The sequence below is a fragment of the Vicia villosa genome, unplaced genomic scaffold (assembly GCF_029867415.1).
Source record: "Vicia villosa cultivar HV-30 ecotype Madison, WI unplaced genomic scaffold, Vvil1.0 ctg.000233F_1_1, whole genome shotgun sequence".
In the NCBI taxonomy this organism is placed as follows: domain Eukaryota; kingdom Viridiplantae; phylum Streptophyta; class Magnoliopsida; order Fabales; family Fabaceae; genus Vicia; species Vicia villosa.
In genome coordinates this window covers 517033-530807 of record NW_026705088.1, presented here as the reverse complement: position 1 = coordinate 530807, position 13775 = coordinate 517033, and the positions used below count along the sequence as shown (strand labels likewise).

The window sequence follows — 13775 nt, the reverse complement described above, 5'->3', positions numbered from 1 at the left end:
GAGAAGATGAGAAGTTCTTACGTATGAGTATCTTCTGAAATGAATGTGGATTTTTTTTTTTAATCAGAAGTTCTGATTGAAATCTTTTAGAAATTATGATTCGGTTATTACTAACGTTTCATTGTCTAAGTTGATTCAGAACCTCTTTTAAAGCAAAACAGCTGTAACGTTTTATCTCGGGATGGTAAACCTGTCGTTACTATTCATGGATAAGCGCGCGTGCAGTTGAAGGGACGCCGACCATAGGTAACTGTGCTAGTCACCTCATTTGTCTTTATTATCTCTCCTCATGTCACGTAACATTAAATGCTATCCATCATTTGTTTCACTTTATTTTCTTTTAAATACTCTTCAAACGCTTCTCCTTCCCTCTTATATTTGCTCTATTACACTCTGTCTTTGTTTTCCTTCTCTATCTTTTTGCATTCATATCAAACCCTAGCTGTTCATTATCTGCAAATCCATCATGAACTCTTCATCAAGCCCAGGAAACCATGAAAATGATCAAAACAAAAAGAGAAAAGCTGTTGAAACATCTCCTTCCAAACCCAAAAAGATAAAGATCACCTATGACCCTCTCAAGGTGAATCCATTCGAAGCAATGTTATCTGGAAACTATTCTAGACGTGTGTTTCAACCCCCTGGTGAAAGCCCTCCATCATCTCCATCTTCTTCCTCATCTTGTTTCCTTCAAGACTCAACTTCCTCCTCATCTAACCTTTCCTCTCCCTCAACCCATTCCAAAGAAATCTCTTCATTTTCACCTGCTGAGAATGTTGTCTCTGATAAAGATTGTGGAAGATCTGCATCAGAACCAAGTCTCCCTGACCCCTCGCCTGGAAGCCCAAGAAGCAGTCAATGATGCGTTTCACTCCTTCATGGCATGCTGGCACAGATTTTGTCTTAGCTAGGGTCTTAGGCTTTGGTCTTAGTAGTTTTTCTTTCCTTGTTGCATCTGCTTGTTAAACATCTTCTCATGTAATATCTTTTGATTATCAATGAAAAGTTTCTTTGTTTTTACATTCCAGTGATTTTATTTGTCGTTTTATTCATCTGAATCTTTTGAAATATTCTTTTTGATGTTATGACAAAAAGGGGGAGAAGATAAATGATAAATGATTTGATTAATCTATCAGTTGCTGGGTAAAGCTCCCACACATTTTCTAACAAGAACTGCAAGTTCTATATGGTTTAAGTGTTTTGCAGGTATAAAGAAGTGAAGAGAATCTTCAAAGCAAACACAAGAAGCAAAACCATAAGAAGTGTTATTCTGTAAAAAGAATAAGCTCATGGAAACTGAAGCAAGCTGAGTGCTGTCAAGCTTCAGAAATCAGAAGCAAGAAAGAAGAATGAATCAGAAGCACTGATAATAGAATTTGATCCATATTTGTCTATTTGCTCTGACAAAATTCTATTTGCTCTGATACATTATTTTAGCCTATATGGCTCTGATACATATAATGTGTTCGAATATACATTTTATGTTCTGACTCGTTCATGCTGACTTTTGTCGTTTAGTTTTTGTTCTGTAACATTTCAGGATGTAGAGATGCTCTGATGATGCTCTGGTACATTCAACAATGTTCTGATACAAATCTAGCATGAAGTGATGTTGGTAGAAATTCAAGCTCTGAAGCTATCCGAGGGAAGCAGAAATCAGAAGCTATGAATGTTCGAAAGATCCAGAAAACTCAAGTTCTGAAGTTGTCCTAAATGGAAGCAGAAATCAGAAGCTGTGAATGTTCTGAAGATCAAAGAAATTCAAGTTCTGAAGCTGTCCTAGATGGAAGCAGAAGTCAGAAGCTGTGAATGTTCAGAAGATCAAAGAAATTCAAGTTCTGAAGCTGTCCTAGATGGAAGCAGGAATCAGAAGCTGTGAGTGTTCTAGGGATCTAAAGAAATTCTAGTTCTGAAGCTGTCCAATGGAAGCAGAAGTCAGAAGCTATGAATTCTCTGAAGACAGAAGCTTATGTGATCGTCTCTACCGAAATAATCAGGGAAGTCTTTTATTAAAGTTCTTCGAGTATTTATTTCAGGGGGAGATTATTTATCTCAGGGGGAGTTTGTTAATCTCAGGGGGAGACATATTCATATGCTTATGCTATAGCTGTGTAATTTGTCTTTTGCCGTCTGCTCTTTCTGATCGCAAATTCATATCATTTATATATGTTTTTGTCATCATCAAAAAGGGGGAGATTGTTAGAACAAGATTTGTTCTGATCAATTATCTTAGTTTTGATGATAACAATAATATGAATTTTGCTTAAGATAATATGGTACTCTAATCCAATGCAATTTCCCTTTCAGGAAATATATAAAGAGTATGCATAATTCAGCGCTCAGAAGCTTTGTCTCAAAGGGTTCAGCATGCAACATCAGAACATGGTCTGGCAAGACATCAGAAGATGGTCGAAGCAGAATCAGAACATGGGTCTATGGAAGCATCAGAAGAACATGAGATCAGAAGCATTGAAGTTCTGATGGTATCACGCTCAGAAGCACTTCAAGGTCAGAAGATCAGAAGATGCTTTGCACCAAGCTGTTTGACTCTGATGATATTCAAACGTTGTATTCACAAACATCAGATCAGAAGGAAGTACAAGTGGCAAGCTACGCTGACTGACAAAAGGAACGTTAAAAGCTACTATAGGCAACGTCAGTAGACACAGCGTGAACAAGGCTCGAGGTAGTTGACAAAAGCGTATAACATTAAATGCGATGCTGTACGGAACACGCAAAGCATTAAATGCACTCAACGGTCATCTTCTCCAACGCCTATAAATATGAAGTTCTGATGAGAAGCAAGGTTAATGATTCTAACGATTCTGAACAAAAACAACTCATATTAACTTGCTGAAACTCTGTTCTACTCAAAGCTCAGAATCTTCATCTTCATCAAAGCTCACTACATTGCTGTTGTAATATATTAGTGAGATTAAGCTTAAACGTTAAGAGAAATATCACAGTTTGTGATTATAGCTTTTAAGAAGCAATTGTAATACTCTTAGAATTGATTACATTAAGTTGTAAGGAACTAGAGTGATCGTGTGGATCAGAATACTCTAGGAAGTCTTAGAGGTTATCTAAGCAGGTTGTAACTAGAGTGATCGTGTGGATCAGAATACTCTAGAAAGTCTTAGAGGGTATCTAAGCAGTTGTTCCTGGAGTGATCAGTGTGTGATCAGAAGACTCTGGAAGACTTAGTTGCTGACTAAGTGGAGAACCATTGTAATCCGTGCGATTAGTGGATTAAATCCTCAGTTGAGGTAAATCATCTCTGCGGGGGTGGACTGGAGTAGTTTAGTTAACAACGAACCAGGATAAAAATAACTGTGCAATTTATTTTTATCTGTCAAGTTTTTAAAGCTACACTTATTCAAACCCCCCCCTTTCTAAGTGTTTTTTTATCCTTCAGAATAACCATCGAACATACTTAGAAATTCGAAAGATGTGGCTGAATCGACTAACATTTCTGCCACGAGCATCGGATATTCATCCTTAGGTGTTGCATTATTCAGATCTTTAAAATCTATACTGACTCGAAGAGTCCCATTTTTTATCACATGTACAATGTTAGCTAACCACTCAACATACCTGGCAGTTCGAATGAATTTACTATTTAGCAGCCTTTCGATCTCTTGCTTGATTTTCAACATTACTTTTAGGGCGAACCTTTGAGGTTTTTAATTTTCTGGCTTTTTCCCTGAACGAATTGGTAGTTGCAATTCCACCATGCTTCGAACTAGGCCAGGCATTTCATTGTAGTCCAAAGAAAAACAGTCTTTGTATTCTTTCTGCAATTTGACCAGTTTCAATTTCATGTCTGGTTCGAGTTTTGCACTTATATAAGTTGTTCTTTTGATTTCCCCATCACCTAGTTCTATCTCTTTGAGTGGATCTTGAGCCTGCATCTCTTAGTAGAATTTAATGGGTCTTTCTCAAACTCCAAAGGCTCATCATCGTAAATACAGTCGAGCCTGCGACTTTCTAAAGTTGTTCTCTAGCCAAAATGACCATCTTCCTTATTGTCGATCAGGGCTTCCAACACCATATTTTGCAATTTCTCGGCTTCTAGAGCCGATTTCATTCTATTTTCAGCCATATGGGGTAGGATTTCAGCATTTGACTTTCACAATTTCTAAAACAATGATTTGGGAATCAAGTTCACTAGTGCCCCTTCATCTACAAAAACCTTGTTCATCGCTACATCGTACACCTTTGCCCTTATGAATAATGGCTTTAGATGACACATCATTGTTGGGATATGTCTTTCGAAGATGGCTTTTCGCTCTACGACTACACCATTACTCATGACATTATAATATATAGGCTTTTCGTTAGATGCTTCGTGTTTGCACAAAGTAATCATCAACCTCTGATACTTCTGACACACGATGATATTCCGCTGGTAGTACACACATAATGCCACAATCGATAACCAAATCGTCTTTAGACCCGATATCAAAGTTATCCTCTACCAATTCATCTTCTGAAAGAGGATCATACTCAGGGTCTCCTTCTTCAAGGTGAGGGATGTATTCAGGATTTCCCTCTTCAAGCTAAGGGGTATTTTTAGGGGCTTCAATCGATTTAGACTTGTCCTTTCCCAAATTTACCACTCTTATAAATAGCCTATGATTGGCTATTTTCTTTTCTTCCTCATTCAACTTCCTTGAGTGCGGTTTTTTTGTCTTTAGTGGTTTCGACATACTTTTGCTGTGTCGTCGAGGCTTTCCCCTCAACCTTCTTTTTTCTCTGATGACGTCTCTATTGCGTTTTAGTCATTGGATTTTTTCCCTTATAATTTGGAGACACATAAGGATATTATGTATAATCTTGATTATATATAATTTATTCAATATATATTTTTAGAAATTGAAGAAAAAATTGTAAAATTAAAAAATGGGACCAAAATCTATAGAATATCTAAAAAAGGGTCTAAACTGCAATTTGTCAGATTGATCTTCTACCCGATTAAACACTATTCCAATTTCGAAAATAAATACGGAGAATCTACTAGCAACATAGTAGTGATTTGTGAGCACATCAGTGAAAGAAGTGTGAAAGAAATAAAGAACCAGAGAAGCGAACCAGAATCGCAAAGATGGGTGCACGTACGGAAAACATTCCTCCATTCATCACCGCTCAACTCAGCCACCTCCTCTCTCATTCCCGCCTCCCCCTCAAGGCAACAACCACCGCTCTTTCTTCCATTCTTTCTTTCCATAATTTCCATTTCCATTTCTAAATCACTCACATTTAGGGTTTTTTCTTTCTTTCTTTCTTTCTTTCTCAGGTTGATCAAATGTGGTCTAGCGACAAATACAATTTCGGACTCATCGATCGCTTCACGCTCGTCATTCCGTATTGCTTAGACTTCATCAAATGTATGTATCATTTCTTTCGAATTCATTGTTTCATTTTCGTCAATATGAACTTAGGGTTTTGTGATTTTTGTTTGTTTTAGGGGATGTTATATACGATGCTGAATCTCCTACTACTCCACCTGATGTCATTTTCGGTCCGGAAGATGAACATTTTCATCCCTTTCATATGGCAAACTCTCTTGAGCCTGATGATAACATCAATTCTTTGTTGTCCGATTGGAATTACAAAGACCCAACGCGTCTCTTGGCTCTTATTCAATTCTTGCGGTAATTTCACTTTTTTGTGATTTCACCTTGTTTGCATTAACATAATAATTAAGTAATAGCAGAAGCACTGATTTTGTATAACAAAAGATGAATTAAGGGTCTATTTACATGCTATTAGATAAGCTCAAATAACCAAATCAGTACGGGCCTTTTTGTAGTTTGGATGAATGGATATATACACATGGTGATGGTGATTTTGTTTGGCTGTTTTGGTAGGGATCAATATGTGCTGTATCAAATGAAGCGTGTCGGAGAAGTTAATGATGATAGGTTGAAATTTGAAGTCAGCACTATTGTTTCCAGGGAGGTAAGTCATTTTTAATATTTGTATTCAACTTTCAACTCATTGCTTTACTATGTCTACTGCCGGTGTTAACTTGGGAGAAATTGGTTAACTAGTGTTAAGTTTCATTGAAGAAATGAAAAAGTGTTTGAGCAAGAAACTAGTTAATGGGAGTTTGACATGTTCCCGCGTCTGATAGTTGTGTTATATATATTAATTATAACTTGTGTATGAACATACACGAATTTGAAAAAAAACCAAAAGCTAGTGTAAAATTTAATATAAGAAAGGAAAAAGCATTGAAAATCCAATTTGACTGTGGGTTAGCATGTGAAGTCTGTGCCCTTCCTCCTCTGGGTGTGGATTGGAAAGCACATGTTTGAATTTTGGATCTAACTTTATTTAGTGGGTAGTGTTTATTTAGCCTTTAACTTAATTTAAAACATTTGCTGCAGGGACTAGAAATGCATATGAGTTGTTCTGCTACTGACAAGGTATTTCTTCTGAAATAAAAGTGCTACTATTTCTATGATCTACTCATCGATGGTCGAGCAAATTGATGTAACCTTTGAACAATATTCTTGACTTCTTTGATGTTACATTTTAATTTAGTTAGGGTTAGGGGAGGTTAAGTTTGCGGTGCCCCTACTGGACATGAACATAAACAAGATGGTGTCTGGCTCTCCCTGGAGGCTATTGCAGAAGATATACTTGCAAGTTGATTTCTTTTCTCTTTAAGATTCTTTTGAATTTTTCACTTGCTTTCAAACAAACTATTTATGATATTTTAAACCTAGGTTGTATATCCTGTTGGGAGAAAACATATTTCTCCTCGCCTGAAGTTAGTATCTTCTCCTGACTTGAAAGCCCTATATTCCATCGATGATGTCAAGCTGCCTCATTGGGTGGATGGGATGTAAGCTTTTCAATTTTTGGTTATATTCTCTTTGTCCCAAATCAACTCATATACAAGGTTGAGATAATTTTTAAGGGTGTGTCTGCTTTTGTTGTTGTTCTCTTACAAAAGGTGCTTGGCAGAATATCTTCCAAATCTAGAAGAATATCTTGGGAAACAGGTTAGCTGGAATTATCTTTACTGTGCTGTCTATTAATTTAATATGCACTCTTTAGTGCTTCAAAAACATTATTGTTTTTTGTTTGAATTAATATAAATATACTCTGAACATAGGTCCTTGAGGCTGTTTCATTAATTGATGTTAGAAGGCACTTCATTGAAGCGTTGGCCGGTTGGTTAGGAAGGCCAGTTGAAGCCGATCCTGTATTTTCCCTTGACTGACACTTATTTTCAAATTGATACAATTGCTTTGTTTTCATTTTAATTGCTAATTTATGATTTATCTGTCCAGATCTTTTGTAGAAAGGCAACTTTTCTGGCTGCTTCTGGAGTTTTTGCATTTCTGGTAATTTATCACACTCATTGCTTGATACATGATTTCTGTGCATTTATTGTGACATATGCTTGCTTTTGGAAGTCAATTTTAATGTTTTCTCCATGAATGATGGAGCTTACCATATAATTTGTGGTAAGTTCTGTCAGTTAAAGACATAGGTAATATGTGACTATGGTAAGGCAGCCCTTTTCTGTTGATGTTGAAAATATGCTTAGGATTTTTGCAACTATGCTATCCGTTCCAAGATAATTGACTTAGTTGAACAATTTCATATTTTAAACAAAGTGTATAATTGACTTACTCCACCGCATAACTTTCAGAATATACTTAATCTTGCCATTTATTTTCTTATTTCTCCTAGAGTACCCAAACCATATTAATTGTTTTGGCTTTTTGAGGATCTGATGATGTCTTGGACTGTCAATGTTGGAACCAGTCAGTGTAGTCAAGATTGAGTGCTGGATCGTAAGGTCGTAAGTTCTCACGTGCCATGACTGCCAAAGCGTGCTACGGTCACCGCAAGATTGATTCTGTTGCCGGTATTGTCAAGATCGTAAAAAAAAGTGCCATACTAAGATCTTGTGCTTGACCGGCCGATCCTAGTTTTACGATCTTTCACCGACCGGCCGATACTACTTAAGATCTTGTGCTTGCCTACATTGGTTGGAACTGCAATCAAATACTTGTTTTAGGGAGAAGTACTAGAGTGCTAGGATAATAGTAATTAATAATTGTTGAAAGTACTCTACAATTTCAGTGTATGTTTATTCCGATGATAAAGTGTACCTTTTACAGAAGAGATTACATTAAAGCACTCAACAAATTAAGCATGATTTTAGGAAATATAATAAAATGCAATAAATATGAAAATAAATAGTAGTATCTAGGATAATTATTAGTAAATATTTCAACAACCCCCTTCGAGTTTGCATTGACATAAATCATGCACAACTTACTAATAAAATGCTCAAAACTTATTCTTGCTAGGAGTATTATAGACATAGTTATCACATTCATATATTACCTGTGAAATTAGAGGCTGGCCTACTTGTAGGACATTGAAACTAGTTCAATTTTTATGGCTGGATGCTTAGAAATCAGAATTCATTAATCCATTCATCCAACCCCCATTTCTGGTTTGTAAATAGAAACATGTTGCTCAGTCTTTGATTCCTAGTAATGCCATGAAAATTCACTAGGGAAAAAAGAAGGATATAGATAGTCTGTCTGTTCGAAATTACACTTAACTCTTTGCTTTCCGATACACACTACCTATGAGTTTCTTTCATCGATGCTAAATTGTATAACTGTAATCAATGTTTCTGGGTTGGTCTTCCATATGAATTGCAGTGTTATAATTATATATTTGAATTTAGTCTTCCAAGTAGTTTTTTGTTCTAACTTCTAAGGCTGACACTGATATGTTGTATAATTGTATGGATATTTTTCTTCATTTCATAGCTTCTACTAATTGTCTGATCCCTGCACTTGACCAAAGTTCTGATAATTTTGTTTACTTAGGTACACATCCTAATTCCATCTCAGTTTCCAAAGCAACAGCCAGCTATTATTCTTCAAAGTTCACAGGTTTTATTTGCTTCCACTTTCTCTCAAATATTTGTGCAAAAATTTTAGATTGAGCATTATTTACTGTATAGAAATATAAGCAGCAAATAAATAAGCTCTTTATAGTGGAATTTTGATAGGAACTCAAGAAGTTGATATGGAATATAGGTGTTTATTTACTGAAATTTATGGAATATGATGGTTACAAAGAAATAAACCAGAACTATTGATTGTAACCATCATATTCTGTAAATAGAGGGCTACTGAAATTTATGGAATAAAGATCGTAACCAACATCCATGTCGTGTAACCAACTTGTTCCTGCTCCCCCTCTTCCTAGAATAAACCTTCCAAATAATGGGCCTAGGTGAAACCACCCCAATATCAATATTGGGCTTAGCAGTATTGGACATGGGGGTTCTATCAAATTTACTGATTTTGTTGCAAAAAGCCAATTGTATAGGGCTGAATTCTTTCAATCACTTAGTTAGTGTAAGTACGTTTTGTGAAGTGATTGTCTAGTTTAGTTTTTATATTATAGTCTTTTGTTGTTAGTGACAGCGATGAAGAGATTGATACTCTTTAGATTTCTGTACTCGGAGATAGGTGTTGTACTTTAAATCACTAACATGTTAATGTTGTTTGTAAGATAGGTGATTATTCTTCTCTTCTCAAAAATTGCTTTGTTACTTAGGATAGTCTTTGAAGCATGTTTGTGGAAACAAATGTAAATATTTGTTTATTATGATGTACATGCTAGTTATTATCTTGCTGTTCTATAGCTGACCATATAGTCAGACTATTGGGTCCTAGTACATCTTTAGCTATCCTCCATCATATTGGGATTTGGGAGGTTATGCATTTTGAGTTTGACATTAGATCCTTTTTTAAGCTATAATCTATGCTATCAACTTAGATTGAAGTTATTTCCTATATTGTTACCAGTGAGGTTCTTCATGTTATTTTGTAGCATTTTAATTCACAAATGGCACCTATGAAGTCGCGTTCTATATCTGATTACCCATGGAGTCCAAGATGGGAACCATCCCTGATGGCTGAACGAACTAGGTGAGTGTTTTGTATCAGTTGCTTGATTTTTACCATTATTTTTAATCTTGTATTTCCTTGTTCCAATATTGTTGAGCTTAACTAATATAAATTGTTTCTGTAGTGACTTTCTGGCAGAGGAGGCCTTGAATTTCAAGAGGCAATGCAGCGAGGGTCAAGTTCAACTGTAACATGGCTGCTGGCTATAGTCTGTAAATTTGGTCATCACAAAATTTCATGTTGGTCTCTTCCCTTAAATCCAACTGTTTTCTTGGGAGCTAAATCAATTTCCATTGTGTATTCATGCAATTCTCGGAATTTTTGTATCATATCGTGGCTGTTCTTTAACCAAAAATAACCATGTACATAAAAGTAGGTGTTGTTGTATTATCAAAAAGATATTCAACTTTGCTAAGAGTTTGAGACCTCGTGGTAGGAACATGTCATGTTTGAGCTTTATTGTAAAGAATTGGTGAGTAGCGTTTCTTACTGATGCCTACCGAGTTGACTATTTTTTTTGTTCTACTAAAACTCAGACATATTTTTGTTCCAAATCTTTAATCTTTCTAAAATAATGGTGGATTACAAGTGGAAAGTTGGGACATACTTTGGTAGGATCTTAAAAGTTAAATAAAAATGAGACCAAGAGGATTAAAATGATTTGCAAATAAGGATGTTCATGGAAGACTTGTTGTGCAAAGATAGTTATGTTTCTTACTTTAAACTGGCTAAGTAATAAAATATACTTTCCATATTAATTTATAAGTAAAAGTTAATAGTTTCACACTTATTACAAAAATTTAGTTTTTGTATTTTTTAAATAACCAGAAATCAGAACATTCAAATATTACTGATAAACAAAATCAGTAAATCGAATTAAAATAGTGCAAAACAAATCTTATGGTTTTTGTAGATCTCACATAATGTAAATCGAAAAAATCATTGAGAAAGGAGAGACAGAGAGATGAAGAAAGTAAAGCACAAGTTTGATTGTAGTGAGAACCTATCAGGCTATGTGAACAGAAATAACATATGAACTATGTGAACAGAAATAACATATGAAATGACATTTGTTGCTTCAAACTGACATGAGGTGTAACGTAATAGTTATGTTTGATGATTTAAAAAAAAAAAAAAAATTCCAAAACACAAGTTAATAAATAGAAATATTTTTTTGAAATACGTGTCGAAACTTTAAATATGACTTTATTATATTTTTATATTAAATTTTTTTAATGATAGTATCCTTAACATGAACCTTTAAAAAAATATGAAGTAAATGAAACATAGGATAAGTAATAAGGGTGGCAAAACGGGTCAGGTCTGCTGGATCGGCCCGTTTAACTCGCCATTTTTGACGGGCTGGACTGAAGTTTTTGACTCGATATCTTAAGTTGGCCCGCTCTGTTTAGCCTGCTTTAAAAAGTGGGCCGAGGCGGGACAAAGCAGATTTTTTCCGCGGGCTTTTTATTAAATTTTGTTTAACTTTTTACTTATAATTAAAAAAACTTTAACTATAAATACAACACTCTTCTCTTAAGATTATGTTGATTGAATCGTATTCTAAATTATTCTACAGAGAAATTAAATTATAATTGTAACGTTTTTTTTAATAATTTACTAGTACATGTGTTGATTGGAAATTTTTTAAATAAAAGAACAATAGTATGACATGCAAAATTATTAAGTTGTCAATACAATATCTCACATGTTTTCTTTAGAGATAGATACTGATTTTAATAAAAGAAAGGAGTTGATTAGTGTAAACTAGTGATAAATTTATGATATACAGCTATTAAGAAATAAGTCAATATAAGAGTCTATATGAAGAAAACGGTGACAAAACATTGTTTGTCTTGTGTAAATTCTTAATTTTTTTTTGTGTAAATTCTTAATTAGGTTCTTTTAGTAATTATTTTTTAAATAGGACTAGGATGATATGTATTGTTTATTTATTTGGATATGTTTTTTTTATGGTGCTTGAGTTTATTTCATTAGTCTTTATTTATTTTAAATTTTGAAATGTTTGGACTTAAGACATGTTATAGTTCTATTATGCGTTGTTAAAAAATATATTTTGTCGACCTCTTTGGTAATAATTAAAAAAAATTGTAACTTATGTAGTAAATCAAATTGTAAATTGAAAAAATAAAAAATTGGCGGGCCGGCACGCCAACCCGCTAACTCATTACTAAACGGGACATGCTAGACTTTTGAGCTCGAACGTCTAAGTTGGTCTGCCCCGTCCCGCCCCACTTTTGGACTGACTTAAACGGGGCGGGTCGTCCGCTTTGCCTTCCCAACTGATAAGAGTTATGTTTTCAAATTGTGGGGTGATGATTTAAAAAATATGAAGTAAATGAAACATTGTGTACGAAATACTAGTAAAAGATCGGTGCGTTCGTACGAGTCGCGCAAAGTTCACATAAATATTAAATAAATATTATATAGTTATAGTTAAAAAATATATAAAAATATATAAATAAATTAAGAAAAAAATGTTTTAATGATGATTGTCACATAAATATTAATTTATTAAGGTGTAGTAATTGTCAGAATATACATAGAAATTATGTTGAAAAATATATGAGTATATGGTCTAGTACACTTCACACACATATAAAATCGATTATTTACTCATGCGTTGACACACATATATATATATATATATATATATATATATATATATATATATATATATATATATATATATATATATATATATATATATATATATATATATATATATATATATATATATATATATATATATATATATATATATTAAGTAAGTAGTGTTGATCCGTGAAAAATGTATATTTTAGTAGAAAAATATAGGAAATAGTTAAATAGTCATCTATCTGTGCGTTCGTACGAGCCACACAATGTCGTTATAAATAGTAAATAAATATAATATAATAATTTTTAAAATATATATAAAATATAAAAAGAATAACAAATTTGTCAAATTATAATAGCTGGTAGGATATACATAAAAAAATTTATGTTGAAAAATATATGAATATATAATGTATGTAGCACACTTCACACATACATATATAAAATCAATTATATACCCGTGCGTTTACATGGATCGCACAATATCCTTATAAATCGTAAATAAATATGGTATATCGATGGTGGATATATATATATATATATATATATATATATATATATATATATATATATATATATATATATATATATATATATATATATATAACATAAAATTAAGTAGTGTCGACCAGTCGAAAATATATATTTTAGTAAAAAAATAAAAGAAATAATTAAGTGGTTATTTACCTGTGCGTTCGTAAATAAATATTCCCTCTGTCCCAAATTATAAGAGAAAAAAACAAAATGATGTTTATTAAGAAAATTAAAAACAAAATCATTTGACTTATGATTTTCTTGAAATAAAGTGCTTTGGATGACGTAAAAAAAATTCTAATTGGTTGTTGGTTATAAAAATGAAATATGATTTTTCTCTTATACCGATGGTTAAAAATGTATATAAATATAAAAAGAATAATAAATTTGTACTTTTATAAATTTTTTGAATATTCGCCTATCATAATAATTGTTTCATATTTTTTATAAGAATAAATATTTGTATAATTTTTTATTTTATTATAAATATTAACATTTTATCATAAAAAACTAATATTTTTTAAGTTAATTTCATTTTTTCTTGTATCAAAATAGAAGTGTGGTTTGGTTGAAAGGATCCCAACTTGTTAATAAATACAAATATATTTTTAGTAATTTACAAAAAAAAACAAAAATGAATTAAAAGAGAAAATTTGATAA

The 13775-nt window shown here is 33.1% G+C and overlaps 1 protein-coding gene across 1 annotated transcript; it reads left to right on the top strand.

The window, feature by feature from the left end:
- Positions 1-4969: 4969 nt before the first annotated feature.
- Positions 4970-10455, top strand: LOC131625716 (uncharacterized). The gene is made up of 13 exons (XM_058896557.1): positions 4970-5188; positions 5297-5387; positions 5468-5654; positions 5871-5961; positions 6393-6431; positions 6550-6654; positions 6735-6853; positions 6965-7013; positions 7127-7216; positions 7305-7358; positions 8871-8936; positions 9886-9983; positions 10087-10455. Exons 1-13 carry the CDS (start codon positions 5105-5107, stop codon positions 10151-10153), a joined length of 1140 nt encoding a protein of 379 aa, XP_058752540.1. The 5' UTR covers positions 4970-5104; the 3' UTR covers positions 10154-10455.
- Positions 10456-13775: the final 3320 nt, after the last annotated feature.